Below are 17,960 nucleotides of genomic sequence, written 5' to 3' on the forward strand. Positions count from 1 at the left end.
CTGCTCCTGATAACCTTTTTTTATATTGGGGGGGGGATTTTAAACCACTCACCATACTGGGCTTAAGTCAGATCTTTTTGCAAACCTGGGGAATGCCCCAAGTTTGCTGAAGGATTTATTTAGCCTTCCTGTGGCCCCAGTCTGCAGATTTAGCTATCTGCACATGGAGGCCATGAGTGTCAAATAGTATATAGATTCCTTCTATAATAGAACTAGACAAGTTTGAGAATATCAGAATTTGTTTGTAAGACTGGGACTATATTACATTCCTAATAAAAAAATCATGAGGAATAGTCAGAAACATGGGGAGAAATTTAATTTTTTTTTTGTGCCTGAGTGCCATCTCTGGACTACACATTGAATAAAGACCTGATTGCTTTGTTGAGCCACAAAGCAAAGCAGAAATTTTAAACTGAGTAAGTAACAAAGCAGATGTCCTACTTGTTTCTAGAAAGTTAGATGATCAGTGGTCTGATGCTGTAAAATGTATTCCTCCTTTTGAGAATGACATTAAATTTTATGTATGCACTCTTGTCCAGTGCCTAACAACTTAGTTTGTCAGCCATTGATAAAGCAGATGGCCTCCTTGCTGCTGATTTGAATTGAAAGCTACTTTCAGGTCCATGCAGAAGTTCTACCTCCATATTATCCATGGTCTTGCTTTGGTCTTTTCCATACTCCTTGACATTTGCCCCTTCATTTTTTCCACTGGCAAAATAAAAATGTTTTCTTCCTTATTAAAATGTTCTGTCTAGTAAGTAGAATATCCCTAAATTCATGCATACTCAGCCTAATTTGCATCATAGGTCATGAGGATAAAATACAGGAGAGGGCATTGGGTCCCCATGGGGGAGAATGGTGGGATAGAAATGAAGTCAATAAATAAATTTAGACATAATCTGTTCCCCAAGCACGTAGCCTGCTTGTTCTCAGTACTGTTGTGGAACTCTGTTTCTATTGCAGAAAGTTTGAATGAAAAACTGCCAAATCCTGGGAACAGCCAGACATTTTGTACCATCCACAGACCAATGAATTTCCCTTTGCCTAGTTAATGTTTCCATTTTTTCTCTTATATGTCTTCTCCAGCAGTCAGTCACTCAACCATACTCATATAGATTTGACGTGAGAAAAAATCTCAAATTTATGTCTCAGAAGGGAAAATCAAAATGTCTGCTCCAGAAGATGGCAAAGTGGGTTTTAAAACCATTGCATAGTATTCTGGGTTCATATTTTCCAGATTAATAATTGACCTCAGCTGTAGGATCAGACAACATCTCTATGTTTAGCCACAGTCCGATGGAATGATAAAGAGTATCAAATATATTAAATTGTTATTTGGAATAAGTATCCACATATGCTGTCTATCTTATTTGTATGCCATCTTTTTCAGGTAGTTCAGGTTAGTATACATGGTTCTCCCTCTGTTTTTATCCTTGTGGCAGCCCTGAAAGGTAGCTTAGGCTGACAGCATATGATTGGCCCAAGGTCAATCTGAAAGCTTCATGGTTGAATGGGATTTGACTGTGGATCTCTTGTTAAGAAAGCAAATAAATAAAACTGAGAGGAAACTGTTTTCTGTACTGTTCTTGTTGTGCATTACTGCTACTATCTGGGCATCCATTAATTTGCAGGCTTATTTGAAAGCAGACCTTTCACTTATAATTTCACCTTTTTGATAACTAATTCTAAATGTCTTGGTTAATAACTATATTTAAAATGATTTATGATTCAGACATCTTCAAATTGAGCTGCAGAGTTCTTGTTTTTCTCTGCATTAAAAAGAAAAGGTTATGTAGTGCAGTGGTCCCCAACCTGCGGGCCATGGCGCCGGGCCGCGGCTCCCTCTCCCCCCCCCCGCAGTAAAAAACTTCCCAGGCCGCAAGCTTGCGGCCCGGGAAGCTTCTTACTGCGGGAGGGCGGGGAGAGGGAATCGGGGCCGGGCTGCGCCCGTGCGGGCACGTCCCGATGTGCGGGCGCGGTTCGCGGGGCGCGGCCTGATGCGGGGGCGCGGCCCGATGCGGGGGCGCGGCCCGATGCGGGGGCGTGGCCCACGGGCCGCGCCCCAATGCCCTGCCGGTCCCCAACCTCAGAAAGGTTGGGGACCACTGATGTAGTGGAAATTAAGGTTTTCTGTGTATAACAGGTGGACACTATCTGAAGAAGTGTGCTTGCACATGAAAGCTTATACCCTGAATAAAATTGTGTTGGTCTTAAAGGTGCCACTGGACTCAATCTTTGTTCAGGTGGACAGCATGTGATCCAAAAAAATAAGAAGTAAAAAATGCTTAATACTTGTAGCATGTTTTCGTAGTTAACTACAGTTTCTAATCCGGTGAGCCGGGCTTGATTGCCTGCTCCTCCACATGCAGCCAGCTGGCTGACCTTGGTTACAGTCTTGATAGTTCTGTTCTCACAGAACAGTCCTGCCAGAGCTCTCTTAGCCCCACCTGCCTAGCACATATAAATAATGTAAACATAAGGGGGGAAACATAATTCTACATCGTGAACAGGCAAATATAAATAATTAAAACATAAATAAAGTACAATCCCTTTCCCCCCGTGTCTGTCAATATACTTTAAAATAATTGTTTGCTAATAGAGGGGTAAGGAAGATACAAAGAGTACTAATACAAGTATACAGGCAACATAACTAAACAAATATTTCTACTTAGTGAGTGAGTGACTGCTGGAGAAGACAGGAGGAAACATAAGAATGTCTAGTCCAGCCACCTGTTTCACAAAGCAGCCTGCGAGTTGCCCTGGAAGGCCAACAAAGAGGACATAGGGGAAATCATTCCCCTGATGTTGTCTCCTGGATCTGGTATTCATAGGTTTGCTGCCTCTGAATATGGAGATTCCTTTGAGTGAACAATTCTAGTAGCCATTTATGGACCTTATCCTCCATGAATCTGTATGAAAGACATTTATGCTTATGGCCATCACTGCGTCCACTCGTTGAAGCTTGCTGCTAATTTTAGAACAGCAGGAGAAGCTTCACATTATATTTTTTGTATTAAGAGATATACCAGGGAATAGTAGGAACTGAAAATATTTACCTTTCAATTGTCTTTATGTTTGCAGTGTTTCAAGACTTATCTTCATAAGACACCTTGGTGGTATTCTAGCTGTAGCTAATATCAGAGGAGGAGGTGAATATGGAGAGACTTGGCACAAAGGTAATGATTTCTTGTCATTTCTGCAACCACCTATGCTCAGTAGCTCCAAGATTGTGGTTTGGACCTTCATTTATACTTATATTTTGTTTTTGTGTGTGTGTACACAGTAAAGTTATCTTTCTCTCTATGGCATCCTTTCTAAAGCAATTTTGAACCATTTCTGAAAAAAATTGTCATTATTCTAGTTTCATTGCCCAGGTTATCTATATACATCAAGAGTGATTCATACTTCTGACATGCTGAAGGTTCCGAAGACTCCTATTGGTGGAATCTCCCCTCCCGCATGACCAATTGCTGCTCTTGCTCAGGATTCTACACCCCTCTCCTCCCTTCAGGCCTGCTGTGAAGGAGCCTCTGACAGCCCCTGAGTGAGGGGGAGGGGCATGTTTCCAAGGCCAATGTAGGGGAGTCCGTGGGCATGTATGTGCGTTCCTTTTGAGGGGGGAAAGCTTTCCCCTTCTGCCTTATCGCTGGGCCACAGAAAAGCTCATTCTCACACCGGCTGGTGTGGCTGGCCTCATTGCTGGAGGGAAGATACTGTCAAGCCATATGCGTCTCTTCTCCACAACTCTCTGAACATTTGAGGCCTACCATGCAAGGTTGTTGTGCAAATTAAACCAGATGCTGTTGTGGAGGTTCATCTGCCTCCTGTTTCATCTGCACAACAACCTGTGCAGTAGGCCTGAAGTGTTTCATCTCCACAACAAGCTGCGTGGGAGGTCTTACAATGTTTATTCTGCACAACAACCCTATCCACCTTCCAAAGCAGCCATTTCTACCTATGGAGCTGATGTTTATAGTCTGGAGATGAGCTGTAATTCCAGGAGCTCTCCAGGCCCCACCTGGAGGTTGGATAACCCTGGGCTGGAAATATTCATGGAAGTTTGGAGAAGGGCCTTACAATGGTACAGTGCCTCAGAGTCCACCCTCCAAAGTAACCATTTTTGCCTGCAGAGCTGATCATTATAATCCAGAGATGAGCAGCGATAGTAGAGAAAATGGTAGAGGCTTGTAGACTGAGGTTGGGGAGGAATGGTGCAGGTGTATCCCGCTTGTGCTATGGACTTTGGTCAGCCCTTACCAATAACTGTTTGTATTTGGGGGCACAGACAAACAGACCAGCATGGGTCCTGCAAGTCTGCAGGAGGATCTAAATAAAAAATACTTTGGACTGTATCAAATGGAGTGTTGTGTCCAGATCACAGGAGGTGATGGTACCACTTTACTCTGCTCTGGTTCGGCCTCGGAGTACTGTGTTCAGTTTTGGGCACAACAGTTGAAGAGGGAGCTTGATCTGTTTAACCTGGAGAGAAGACAACTGAGAGGGGATCTGATAACATCTTCAAGTATTTAAAAGGCTGCTATGTAGAGGATGGAGCAGAGATGCTCTCTCTTGCCCCAGAGGGATGGACCAAAACCCATGGGATGAAATTAATGCAAAAGAAATTCCGTCTAAACATCCAGAAGAAGTTCCCAACAGTTAGAGTGGTTTCTCAGTGGAACAGGCTTCCTCAGAAGGTGGTGGGTTCTCCATCTTTGGAGATTTTTAAACTTGGATAGGCATCTGGCAGAGAGGCTGATTCTGTGAAGGTTCAAGGAGTAGGCAGGTTACAGTGGATGAGCGATAGGGTTGTCAGTGTCCTGCGTAGTGCAGACGGTTGGACTAGATGACCCAGGAGGTCTCTTCCAATTCTATTATTCTTTGATTCTAGCCTGAAACTGTAAATGACTGGACAGACATAGGAAGTGACTTTTCTCAAGCTTGGCCTGGTAAATAAAAATCAGTATTTTCCAGGAAGGTCCAATGAAATCTAAGGCATAAATAGCCCAGAAATTCAAGTGGATTTAACTTTACAGGAAAGTAGACAGTGAGACTTTGGGGGAAACGAGGTGATCCACTTTTATAAGGTAACTAGAAATAAAGCCCGCTGTGAAGGGAAATACAGCGGGCGCTAGTGCGTGGGGAGGAAGAATGTCGCGAAGGAAGGTAGAAGAGGGGAGGAGGAGTGGGAGGGAGAAAGGAGGGGAAGAGGATTTTGCAGGGATGGATAGAAGGGAGAAGAACAGGAAGGGATCAAGGAATTAAGAGAGGAAGTAAGTGAGAGGGAAAGACAGAGAGAGAAGAAGGAGATGGAGAAAGGGAGGAAGGAAAGAAGGAAGGAAGGGAAGAAGGCAGGCAGGGAGGTAGATAGAATGGGATGGGAGAGGGGTATATGTGAAGGGGTGGGTTGGGTGGACATCTGCCAGGCCCTGGAGAATCCGGGGCCCGGCAGAAGCCTAAGAAGGTTGGTGGCTTGTTCCGGGGCCAGGTGCACCCTCGCGGCCGCGAGGAAGCACCTGGGCCCAGCAGAAGCCTGGAAACGGCAGTGGGCCCAGGTGCTCCTTCGCAGTTGCGAAGGAGCGGCTGGGCCTGGCTGAAGCCGGAAAACAGCAGTGGACGGAGGGCGAGGCTTCTGCCGGGCCCAGGTGGTCCTTCGCGGCAGCAAGGGAGCGGCCGGGCCCGGCAGAAGCCTCCCTAGTGGGAGGAGGGCAGCTGGAGGACTCACTGGGCAGGCAGCGTCTTCTGTCTGGTGACTCCCCAGCCAGGGCAAGCGAGGCTGGGGCAAGCGGCCAATGGGGAGCCGCGCTTTGCATGGCTCCCCATTGGCCGCTTGGCCTTGGATGGACACTCGGGAGAGCTTTCCCTTCAGCCTAACTGCCTAAAAATGAGCTGTATTTCCAAGGGATTCTCAGACCCCACCTGGAGGCTGGCATCCCTAAACCTCAGTGGGATACAATGCTACAGAATCCCCCCCCCCCAAAGCAGCCATTTTTGCCTGGGGAGCTGATCTTTATAGTCTGGAGATGAGCAGCAATTCCAGGAGATCTTCAGGCCCCACCTGGAGGTTGACTGTCCCTGATCTAGAGATATTCCTTGAGGTTTGGAAGTGGGGCCGCAAATGTGTGTAATGCCTCTGCAGCCCCCTAAGCAGCCACATAGCACCCCCTGACTTATTTCAGGTAAAGAAAACATTGCAGAGACGAAGTAAGGTTACCAGATTGGTGAGGGTTCATGTTCTGGAATTCTACACTACCTAGGTGTGCATAAACCTGACTAGGGTCAAGACTGCTGTGCACAGAGAGACCTCCTCTTAGGGTTGCCAGCTTCAAAGTGAGGCACTAAACCCACACCAAACCACAAATTAGCGCCTGTTGCATTACATAACACAACAGACTTTACTGCTAGTTCTTTCATAATTTTTATCAGCATCATTATTTTCATTTGGGAAGCAAGGCTTCACTGGAGTGTTTCCCAGTAAATGAAAGAAGAGAATCTGATGATTTTTATAAAGAAAAACCACTCATGAGAGCATATGCACAGTAGTATTTCTCAAGACAGTGCCCTTCACTAATGGAAATTAACTATAGCACTTTAATGAGTTTTTAATAAAATTTACTTTGATTTGAAAGGGTTTTCTTTTTCCCAATTTCCGGGATTAATTTCTGTACCAGTCTGTGCATTGGTTCTACTTCCAAGTCTGTTGTCTGTTAATTTCATAGACATCTGTTTCTGAGGTTCAGAGGGCTTGGAATTGTTTCGCTTTCATGGAAAGGATAATCGTTAACTGAAATGTTACCATCATTACTATGAAAAAAGAGATGCCTTTAAAGAACTTCTGAATTCAGTCAGTTTTTATAAATCTACAAGGGAAAATAATAGATTCTTAAAGGCTAATATTTAATGGCTCCATGTACAAATATTTACAGAATGCCTATATTCATGATACACATAAAGAAATAATATATTTTTAGAATGCAGTAATTGTTATGAATTATTTTTTTACCAAACACTATTTCTTTCTGTGTCTGTAATTCATGTAAGTCTAATACCAAGACATGTTATACAAGCTGATACTTATCTTTGCTTTGATGAATGCAAAACATAGCAATCAATGTTTGGTGGTTTGCTTTTATGTGTGGCACAGGATTATAATCAAACATACAATAGTAAATGAGATTTATTCATATGTTAGTGGCAACTGCTTGTGCTAGAAATGATTCTATCCAGAGTTTAATCAAAGCCTAGATTTTATGCATGATATTTAACAGATTTTGTCTATATACAGCCCTCCCCCAAAGCAAGAACAGCCAAAGCCAACTGATGTAAGGATCTTGGTCTTCAATTTTAGCTGTCTGCATAATTTCAGTTTCCCACTAGTGAGGACATAATTTGAGCCAAGGGATTAAGTCACAGAGCTCTGTCAACATAAATTAATAATAAAACTGTGCCTTGGAGTAGAACAGAACCTTTAGGGGCATCATAGACTGAGTATATTAGGGAAGTTGGGGGAAGACTCCTTTCTCTTATGGTATAGCTTCTGAGCAGTCCTGGGTATGATAATCGGTCTCTTTATGGTGCAGAGAGAGAGTACTAGTGATCAAAAAATGCACCCCCACGTTTTCATGTTTCTGTGTAGTTCTCTAAAACAACTTCTGAAAGCATAATGGAAAATAAGGATGTATTCATTAGACTGCTGTTAACGTTCTTCATAAGCAGTTTTCAGTCTGTCTGTCAGAGCCAGTTTGGTGTAGTGGTTAGGAGTGCGGACTTCTAATCTGGCATGCCAGGTTCGATTCTGCGCTCCCCCACATGCAACCAGCTGGGTGACCTTGGGCTCGCCACAGCACTGATAAAACCGAGCAGTGATATCAGGGCTCTCTCAGCCTCACCCACCCCACAGGGTGTCTGTTGTGGGGAGATGAATGGGAAGGCGACTGTAAGCCGCTTTGAGCCTCCTTCAGGTAGGGAAAAGCGGCATATAAGAACCAACTCTTCTTCTTCTTCTTCTTCTTCTTCTTTTTGTCTGGTTGGCTTCAGCTGTAGACTCTGAGTTGATCTACTAGAAATGCCAAATCCAAAAAAATGCATATTGTTGGTAAGGTTTTTTTTTTTTAACCTTCTCATTAATTTTTGGCAATGTCAGGTTTAAGAAGTTCTGTACCTTAAAATGCCATGAATGAACATAATGTCATAAAGGTTCCATTAAGCAAAATCTGAGTTGGAGACATCCATGGCAACTTTATCTTGAATTTGCAGTGTACAGCTTTTAGATGTCTCAGTTATTATAACATCACCTTTTTTATTCTCAGTTCTCAGCCCCAGTATGTATTATTCAAGGCTTCTGAAAGCATTTAAGTTATTGGCAGAACCATCATGCAAATTCTTTCTTGAAAGAGATCACCATTGTCTTTTGTATTTCTCTGCAGCCTGAATTATTAAAATGCTAATGAAATTGAAGATTTGCCCCAAGCAATTCTTTTTTCATGTATACACTCATAAGAACAAATGCTTTGAATCAGCAATATCGTGTATCTGGATGTGTGTTTCTCAATGGGTTAACTCATCATTTTGTTTGCATGTAGGTGGTATCCTAGCCAACAAACAAAACGGCTTTGATGACTTTCAGTGTGCAGCAGAATATCTTATCAAACAAGGGTATACTTCTCCAAAGAAGTTGACCATTAACGGAGGCTCAAATGGAGGCCTGCTAGTGGGTAAGAACATTTTGCATGGTCCTGGTTTTTGTGGCTAAACTGAGTAGATTTAATAAAAAATGAATCAAGGCTCATAGGTTAATTCATGACTGAATCAAGTAATTAGCTTCTTCCCCAGCATTGTTGAGGTCTGTAGAATACCAGTTGCCCATTTAAGCAACCATTATGAACCATGCACATCACTATTGCTCAGAGGTATCCGTTGTTCTTCCAATAGGCTAGAACTACCTCTTGATGAGAGTGAAGGAGGAGAGTGCAAAAGCTTGGCTTGAAACTCAATATCAAGAAAACTAAGATCATGGCATCTGGCCCTCTCAATTCCTGGCAGCCAATTAAACTCTCTGCCTGGCTCCTCTGCCCTGAAGCAGCTTTTTGCCCCCTGCCCAAAGCACGGCCTCACCAGTTCATGGAGCTAAACCTGACCCAGGTGGATTACCTGCAGTCCCACTGTCATGTAGGGCAGCAGTCCCCAAGCTTTCTCAGGTCAGGGACCGCCTCCAGGGTGAGGGGAGAGCCGATGGCCCGGGTGCTGTGCAAACGCGCACACACAGTTGCTGTGCATGCGCGTTTTCACCATGAGGTGGCGCTAACACACATGCACGCAGTTGCCACGCATGTGCATTTTCGCCACCAGGTGCGCTAACGCGCATACACGACAACTGAGCGCATGCGCGTTTGTGTCGCCGCCATGTCGGCGGCTGCGCCTGCCTCTTCCCTTCCTTCTCGCTGTGGGCGAGGGGAGGCAGGCACGGCTGCCGGCGACCAGGTACCGTGGCCTTTGTGGCCCAGCACCAGGCCGTGGACCGGGGGTTGATGATCCCTGATGTAGGGAGTTCTTAGTCTGAGGAAGAGTGCTTGCACTCGAAAACTCACACCTTGAATAAATCTTTGTTGGTCTTAAAGGTGCTACTGGACTCTGATTTTATAATAAAATAATAAATTAAACACAAACTTCTACAATTTCAGTTGTTGTGGCAGTTGGGGGGGAAGGTTGGATCTTAGACGCTTGGATGTTTGCTTGTATGAGGACATTGCGGAGAAAGTCAAGTGTGCTCAAAAATGAAAATGAATTGTGAGAACAGGCTCTAAGGAATTCTGTAATGTGGACGTCTAGCCATGTTCAATTAATTCATTTAGGATAAACATTGTCTACATCTAATGAAAAATTTTCACTAATGATTTTTTCACTAATTGCAGCTTGATAAACATAAGATCCTTTGTATTCTATGCATGGGAATGTAGTTAAGCAGACATTTGGTTACTTGTACACACGTGTGCAGTGTGGTTATAGTGGTTGGAATAGGATCTAGAAGACTGTGTTCAGATCCCACTCTGCCATGGGAGCTTGCTGGGTGACCTTGGGCCAGTCATCCTCTTTCAACCTAACCTACCTCACACAAGGAGAGGAGGAGGATGTAAAATGCTTTGGGTCCCCATTGGAGAGAAATAAGAGGTATAAGCAAAAGGAGGAAATTAATAAGAAACCAGTTTCCCAGTCATCCCAGTTACTTTTCTGTCACTCCTAGCAATTGGATAGATACATAAATGAATTTCTGAGTAAGCAGATTCCATGTCTCAGGTCTGAAAACGATGAGCTGTGTCCTACCATCTGTTTCCAAAAACCTAAAGCACTTCTCTTGGAGAAGATTAAAGTCCAGGATTTCTGCTCATCCCTTCTTCCATCTCCACTCCGTTCCCTATTCTGTTAAGGAGGGCCTACTGACCCTCAGGAACAAAATGTGGAGTGGTGAACGTAATGGATGGGAATGGATGAGTTCCATTCATGAAGGCAGAAGTCTGTTCATCGGGGCATCTAGGTAACCACTATTGATGCTAATCCTGTCTTGTGAATGCACTCTGAACCCTCATCGTGAACATCCTGCTTATATATCCATTGAAATCTATGCATGCTCCAGCTGACGACTGCTGCCAAATCATTACACGAAATCATGTAATGGAAGTGCAGTGGTTTAATGAGGTGTGGTGACCTGTTCTATTCAAATTGCATATTTAGAATTGCCAGTCCATTCAGAATTGTTCTTGCAGTGATTTTTTTTTTCTTACCAAACACATACCTAGAGTTAAATGAGAGAATTTTTCATTTTGGAAGACAGAATGGTCTTTTATTTTTTAAATGTTATATATATACTTTCTCTGAAGAAGTCACTGGAATTGCTCCCTCCTCCCAGTAGCTAAGTGGATTTTAAAATCTATTCGGGTAGTCAGCATTCTCAGCTGTCTCAGATCATACTCACTGGGAAAAAAATAGAACTGTTGGCATTCATCCACAATACTGTTTCTTTCCAGTCTTATTACTAGAAAGTGACACTGAATAATTTTGAGCAGCACTTGCAAACTCATTCATTTGCAAAAAACACACACCCTTTATCCTCTACAGGGGTAACCCAACTGGCTCTCCAGATATCTGTGGACTACAATTCCTTGAGCCCCTGCCAGTATTACCAGTGGACAGGGGCTCATGGTAATTGTAGTCCACAGACATCTGGAAAGCCACAGTTTGGCCCCCTATGCTCAGAAGTGGCCAAACTGTGGCTCTCCAGGTGTCCATGGACTACAATTCCCACAAGCCCTTGCCAGCACTTGCCCTGCATGTGCTGGCAGGGGCTTGTGGGAACTGTAGTCCATGCATATCTGGAGAGCCACAGTTCAGCCACCCCTTAATAGTATGTTTCACAAACGGCTGCCCAACACTTGAAGCAATCCTCCTCCAGCTCAGATGCCTGAATCTTGGTCTTGTAAATGTAGCATGCTCTACAGTTTGTGCACCTTCTTGTCTGCATTGGTGGGAGTAATCTCAGCACTGGTCCATCAGGAAAAGGAGCCATTTCACAAACGGCTGCCCAACACTTGAAGCAATCCTCCTCCAGCTCAGATGCCTGAATCTTGGTCTTGTAAATGTAGCATGCTCTACAGTTTGTGCACCTTCTTGTCTGCATTGGTGGGAGTAATCTCAGCACTGGTCCATCAGGAAAAGGAGCCTACAGACCTGCCACACTAGGCTCAAGCTGGTTCACACTCTCCTACAAAACACTGAAGTCAAGGCTGTTCCCTGGAGGCTGGGTGGTTTCCAGACCCCAAAGATTCCTGGGGTTTGCTGAGGAAACTGGCAGTATTAAAAAGGACAAATAGAGTACACAACTGCAAAGCGTGTTTGTGGGTCATGGCTTGTCTTAGCTAACAAAATTAAAGGGAAGATTTATATTATCCTTTTTTAATGTGGATTTTTGGAATCATTTGTAGATGAAGCAGGTAATGTTTTAGATAGGGGAGGAAAATGAAATATCAAAGATCTGAGCACATACTGAGAACTAATTGTGAGACTGCCATTGTTCTGAAATTCCTGTGGGATGGAACAACTATTGTAAGAAATGACAGAGCTCTGCAGTATAAGCCTGGCTTCACAATTGAAGTAACAGATATGCCTACATACAAGTTGAACATTGGCTCAGTCATCAGTCTTGCCTCTTCCCTTGTGACTCAGAGCCTGTTTATCGGATTTTTAAAATTGGCTTTGTAATCATTTTGGGCCTGTCTTCAGAGAAGCACACAGTAGGATTCTCCATTATCCAGGGGAGGAACAAGAAATATTGGCTGGCTGAGCACTTTGCTATTAGGAACACCTGGCAGGGCCCGAACAGACTAAATACGTTTTTTTCACCCTCCTACTGAAAATTGCAAAAAATTATTAATTGTATCTGTGTGCATTTGTACCATCAGCCTATGATAAAGAGATATTTGATTGAAATGCTTTAGGCCAAGGTAAAAAAATTATTTGGCATTATTGGTGTACACACTTAGATGTTTTAAGTGTGCCAAAGAGACATTCTTTTATGGTTTTTAAACATTTGAGCTCCTGTAATAAACCACTTATATTTTTCTAAAATTACTTTTATCCCTAACCATTTTGGTTCTCATTCATAATCATTATCTGTTAATTTGTTATCTCATATATAAAATACACTTTTAAAAGTATAAAACTGGTCCAGAAATTGGGGAAGTTTTTGGTGGCATCAAGGGAAACCAGCCAGTTAGCATCAAGCAAAGATGGCTTTTGCTTGAAACTGTGAAGCACCTTGTTTTCAGCTTGATACTTTAAACAGATTGCTGTGAAAGGCACTTCCAGAGTGGATTGTAAGCCGTGACTTCTTCAGAGTGGTCTCACCATTCTATACAAAATACTTCGTGTATATTTGCCCTTAAAGTACCCTCTCTCCCCCACCAACATTTGGAAACTTTGCCCTTCTTACCTGTTGCTCCAGTGGGCTGGGCCTGAATCAGTGGGCTGAAATTAATTCAAAAGAATTGTTGGCTAAACATCTGGAAGATGCTCCTAACAGTTAGAGCAGTTCCTCACTGGAACAGGCTTCCTCGAGAGGGGGAAGGTTCTCCTTCTTTGCAAGTTTTTAAGCAGAAGCTAGATAGCCATCTGACAGAAATGTTGATTCTGTGAATTTAGGCAGATTGTGAGATCTGATCATGGAATTAGGTCACTGTGGGTGGGCAGGTAGTTGTGAATTTCCTGCATTCTGCAGGGAGCTGGGCTAAATGACCCTTAGGGGTACCCTCCATGATTCTAAGATTCCTTCATGGCATCCCTAAAGGAAAGCTCAAAATGCCAAACAAATAAAAGAGTAACGTCTGCTCATCCTGCTTGGTTTTCTTCCTAATTGCAAGCATGTCAAATATTCTTCTGGGATTATATTTTCGTGTACACTGACAGTTATGCTCTGGCTGAGCATATCAGGGAGGTACCAGAGTTCAATGATAGGCTGCAATTCTCCTGCAGAAGGTCCCAGTATCAGTGCCTGGAATCCACTTTCAGGTAGGGAAAGATACCCTGTAAGAACTGCCAACTGGAGTTAAGATTAATAGGTTTTACAGTGAAATCTTAAATAGAATTACACCATTATAACACATTTGCTTCAATGGATTTAGGTTGTAGCTTTTTTTAGGACTGCGTTGTTAGTGGAACACTAGAATAAGAATCCAACTAGATATGAAATAGTTAGGACCGTTTGTAAAAACAAGTGGATTATTTGTGCGTAGGGAGAGTAAATTTTTAAATATATATATAATATGTAACTCTTACATGCCCATGCTCTCCCCATAGCTGCTTTACCCCCTGCAATCTTGATGAAAGAAAAAGTATCTTTAAAAAGAAAAGACACACACAGGTTTGTTGTTGCTGGCTTACTCCTCAATTGATCATGTATCATTGCATCCTGATTTTTCAGGGAATTTCATGCTTGGTGCGTAAGTAAAAGTAAAAAACAACAAGATTCCTATGCCAATATAAAATTTTGCAAATGTTACAAGCCTAGTCTTGCTTTAAAAATTGCTGCTCGTGTCTGTCATGTAGCACAAACAGCTATGTTATTCATACTAAGACAGTCTGTTTTCATCCCAAATCTTCTCAAGCTGCTTGTGCCAATCAACGCCCGGACCTCTTCGGCTGTGTTATTGCTCAAGTAGGAGTCATGGACATGCTGAAGTTCCACAAATTCACCATTGGCCATGCTTGGACAACAGACTACGGCTGCTCGGATTACAAAGAACAGTTTGAGTGGCTGTACAAGTAAGAAAGAGTTCTTCCTTGCTGTCACTTAAGTGCTAAATAATCCTGAATCATAAATCATGTTTTTCATATGGAAATTATTCTTCTGTCTTATTCCCCAACAGTTAATGATTATAACACTGATTTGTTTTAAAGTGACACCACAAATCTTGGGGCCATTCTCATTAGGTATGGCCTGTTGAGTCCAATAAATTACGTATACACAGCCCTGCACCCAAGGCAGAAGTCCTAAGTATATTTATTTTGAGGACATACTTCATTCACCAATAAAAGTTACTTCAGGGGGCATGTATTTGGGATTGTGATAGAAGCATCTCAAGGGGCTTGTGCATAATCAGCTTGATAAATCTGAGATTTGTACCACTTCGCTACTTTCCGGAGGGGGGGGGGATAATGTTTCATTAACTGTAAAAACTAATGAAGTGTTCCAAAAGATTATGAGTGCGAACATATGCATTTTCCCCAAATAAGAAATCTTTGCAGTTTTGTTGAATTTATATCCAGAAGTAGCCTGTGCACAGAATGGCTTGCAATCCAAACACTTCCATCCCTCAAGGGACATATGGGAAGATGACTTTTAAAAATTGCATTTTTGAAAGTCATCATGATTTGTTTTTATGAAGTAGATGCTGTCCTCCAAGGACATTAATACAGTGATTATCAGAATGTGAAAACATTTATCAGTTTATAGCACATTTTAGAAAGCAACTGCAAAATCATTGAATTTTAATAAGGTTGCTGGACTGTGCAGTGTTTTTTAAGAAGTTGTAAGTATGTCTGAACTGCAGTTTGAAACTGTATGCTCAGTCAGTGCAAAAGTGTACCACAATGTTTAAAAATCATGACCTGCTATGGGAATCTATGTGCACCATTGTATGTAGCTCCAGTAGTCCTTGCTCACAAGGGCCAAACATGCAATATAGCCAGAGCTCATATTAGATGCTCAACCCCTTTTATATCACCTGTTGATAAAACTTCATACTCCATGCATCATGGGTTAGAACTCTGTCATTTCCTTAGTAACAAATCTGTAACCATGAGCGTGTAAATAAAAGGGAAGGGGTCCTGGGAGGAGTTGGTGTTAAGGGTTATAGGCCAATCAGGTCCATCACTGGCCATCCACACACTGTTTGCCAATCAGATTAGAACTCCCCACCCCTAACTGTCTTCCCACAATTTTGCTGCTTCTTCACAGTTACTGGCCCTTCAGAGACCTTTCTTGAGGTGAGTGAGCTGTTAGGGGTGCATGGGGGCTCTTCAGCTTCACCCTCCTGAGGGCAATAGCTCCTACCTATAGAGTTTAGGGAAGCCAGCCTGTGCCTTCTCTGAGGGGGAGCGTTTGCCCCACCACCACCCCAACTGCCGCCTTCCCCTCTTATGGACCCTGAAGCACACCAGCCACTAGGTCGTCCTTCCCACCCGCCAGCATGTGCCTCCACACCAACTCTGAGGCATGCCTGTAGGCCAAGAAAAGCCTGACAGCCCTGGCCTAAACCACAGAGGAGGGAACGCCAGGGAGAGAGGAGTGCCCCTTAGAATTACAGCTCCAGACTAAAGCGATAAGTTCCCCTAGAGAAAATGGGTGTTTTGAAGGATGAACTCTCTGGTACTATAACTGAGGATGCCAGTCTCCAGGTGGGACCTGGGGATCCCTTAGAATTACAGCTCCACCCGTGGGGTATCCTGCTTTGGAGCAGCTGATCCAAGTAATAGGCTTTGGACCATAAACAGTATACATCTTCTCAAAGGGGAGAGTCCCCACCTTCCACTTCCCACCCCCAGGCTCTAGCGCCTGTTGTATTCCTGGATACAATGGGCTTTACCCTTAGTCCAACATAAAGCACAAGAAAGTTTTATTGAAGAAACTGAAGAAAAGCTATTGGAAACAAAGCATAAAATTTAGTGGTTGTGTCAGTGCACAAAATAACAAACTTACTAGCTGGTTTACTTACTTTGGTCCTAGCACAGCATAGTTGTTTTTTAAAGCAGAGTTTGAGAGCATCATACGAATACCTTCTTGGCAGCAAGAAGGTGTAGGGAAGAAAAAGGTAAGGATTCTTCTCTCTAATACAGAATATACTTGGAGAATAATGCTTGACCATAGCCTCCTCAACTAGTCACTGGGCAGTATCCATGGAACATTCTAGGAGGAGAGTGAGTTCCTCCGCCATGCCAAATTCACAGCTGAAATGTGTGAGCTAATTAACAGGCCTGAGTAAATGACTTTGATGAGGAACTGCAAGGGGGGGGGGTAACACCTGCAAAGAATCAGAACACTGAATTTAGCTGGAACTTGCTGGAAAATTCCTTTAAGGTGTTTTCTCTCTTGATACCACATAAATCTGAATAATTCCTGCTACCCAGTTAATTCCTTGCTGTCACTCTCATTTGTACATTTATTTGCCTAGGTACTTCTGCCAAAGGGCTAGAGCACATCAGGTGTACTGTCCCTCTTTCAAAGGTCATACCTGTTTCTGTTCCTCTTTCAGGTATTCTCCACTTCATAACATTAAAATACCCGAAGGAGATGGAATCCAGTATCCCGCCATATTACTTCTCACAGCCGATCACGATGACCGTGTGGTGCCTCTTCATTCCTTGAAATTCATTGCTACGCTGCAGCACGTTGCCGGCCAAAGCCCCAAACAGACCAACCCTCTGCTAATTCATGTTGACACCAAGGCTGGCCATGGTGCTGGGAAGCCAACTGCTAAAGTAATAGATGAAGTGTCTGACATGTTTGCCTTTATAGCACGATGCCTGAATCTTGAATGGATAGAATAGATCATAATGGTCTCTGTTAGAAATCAAGGGCTTCAACATCACCTTAAAAACGGGAGCTAACAAAGCACTTGGTATAGTACTTACATTTAAGAATGGCACTTCCCAACTTTCCATCAACTTTGTATCTTTTCTGGCTTCTATTCGGTGTTTTCTTGACTTCTCATTTTAGTTTGGGTCATACGTACTAAGTAGCACATGCTGATAAATAGATGGGCTACAGATGATGTTATGTGGATATTTAGAGTCATGGTGGTGGTGGTAATTATTTCATACAAAATGCTTTTAAATGTAATTTTTCTCTTGTAATTAAATGTAAGTACTGTTCCAGTACAAACTGTCAGTCCATGCTTTCTTTACAGTCACAAATAAGTGTTGGGATTATTGCCAGTACATCCCTATTAAAAACTGTTTATCACAAGTGCTGAGCAATTTCAGATTGTGTGTCCAAAAAGGACTAGGTTTTTGTACAGCGTTACATTCACTTCAGTAAGCAGTAATGCAAAATAGTATTTATATAAAATATACACACAGAAAAACTGCTTTTTGAAACTCAGCTTTCATTTTTAAACCATGTTATATCTACAGATTTATTAGTACTAAGCATCCTGTAAGTGGAGTAGGTGGTATAAAGTCGATTCAAATTAAACAGGAATACTTGGGCCAATGACTGTTAACTGCTAAACATGTGCAAGGCAAATCCCACTGAAATTTTCTTTCTTCCTGCCCTTGCCAGTGTTGTGTAAATTTCCCAGTGCCTGCCAAGGAAATCAGGCTTCCAGTTGAAATAAAATGAAATATTTTCCTGAACCTGATAAATTGTAATAGTGCTAACTGAAAACAGTATTTGAAACAAACAACAACAAAAAAAG

The 17,960-nt window shown here is 42.8% G+C and overlaps 1 protein-coding gene across 1 annotated transcript in view; it reads left to right on the top strand.

The window, feature by feature from the left end:
• The window catches only part of PREP (prolyl endopeptidase), a 100,608-nt gene extending 83,099 nt beyond the window's left edge, over window positions 1-17,509 (top strand). Inside the window, exons 12-15 of the mRNA XM_077303066.1 lie at window positions 3,082-3,176; window positions 8,580-8,711; window positions 14,151-14,307; window positions 16,797-17,509. Coding sequence (XP_077159181.1) covers window positions 3,082-3,176; window positions 8,580-8,711; window positions 14,151-14,307; window positions 16,797-17,091 — 679 coding nt within the window. The 3' untranslated portion in view covers window positions 17,092-17,509. The remainder of the gene's footprint in view (window positions 1-3,081; window positions 3,177-8,579; window positions 8,712-14,150; window positions 14,308-16,796) is intronic.
• Window positions 17,510-17,960: the final 451 nt, after the last annotated feature.

Source organism: Paroedura picta, chromosome 1 (genome assembly GCF_049243985.1).
Source record: "Paroedura picta isolate Pp20150507F chromosome 1, Ppicta_v3.0, whole genome shotgun sequence".
NCBI lineage: Eukaryota > Metazoa > Chordata > Lepidosauria > Squamata > Gekkonidae > Paroedura > Paroedura picta.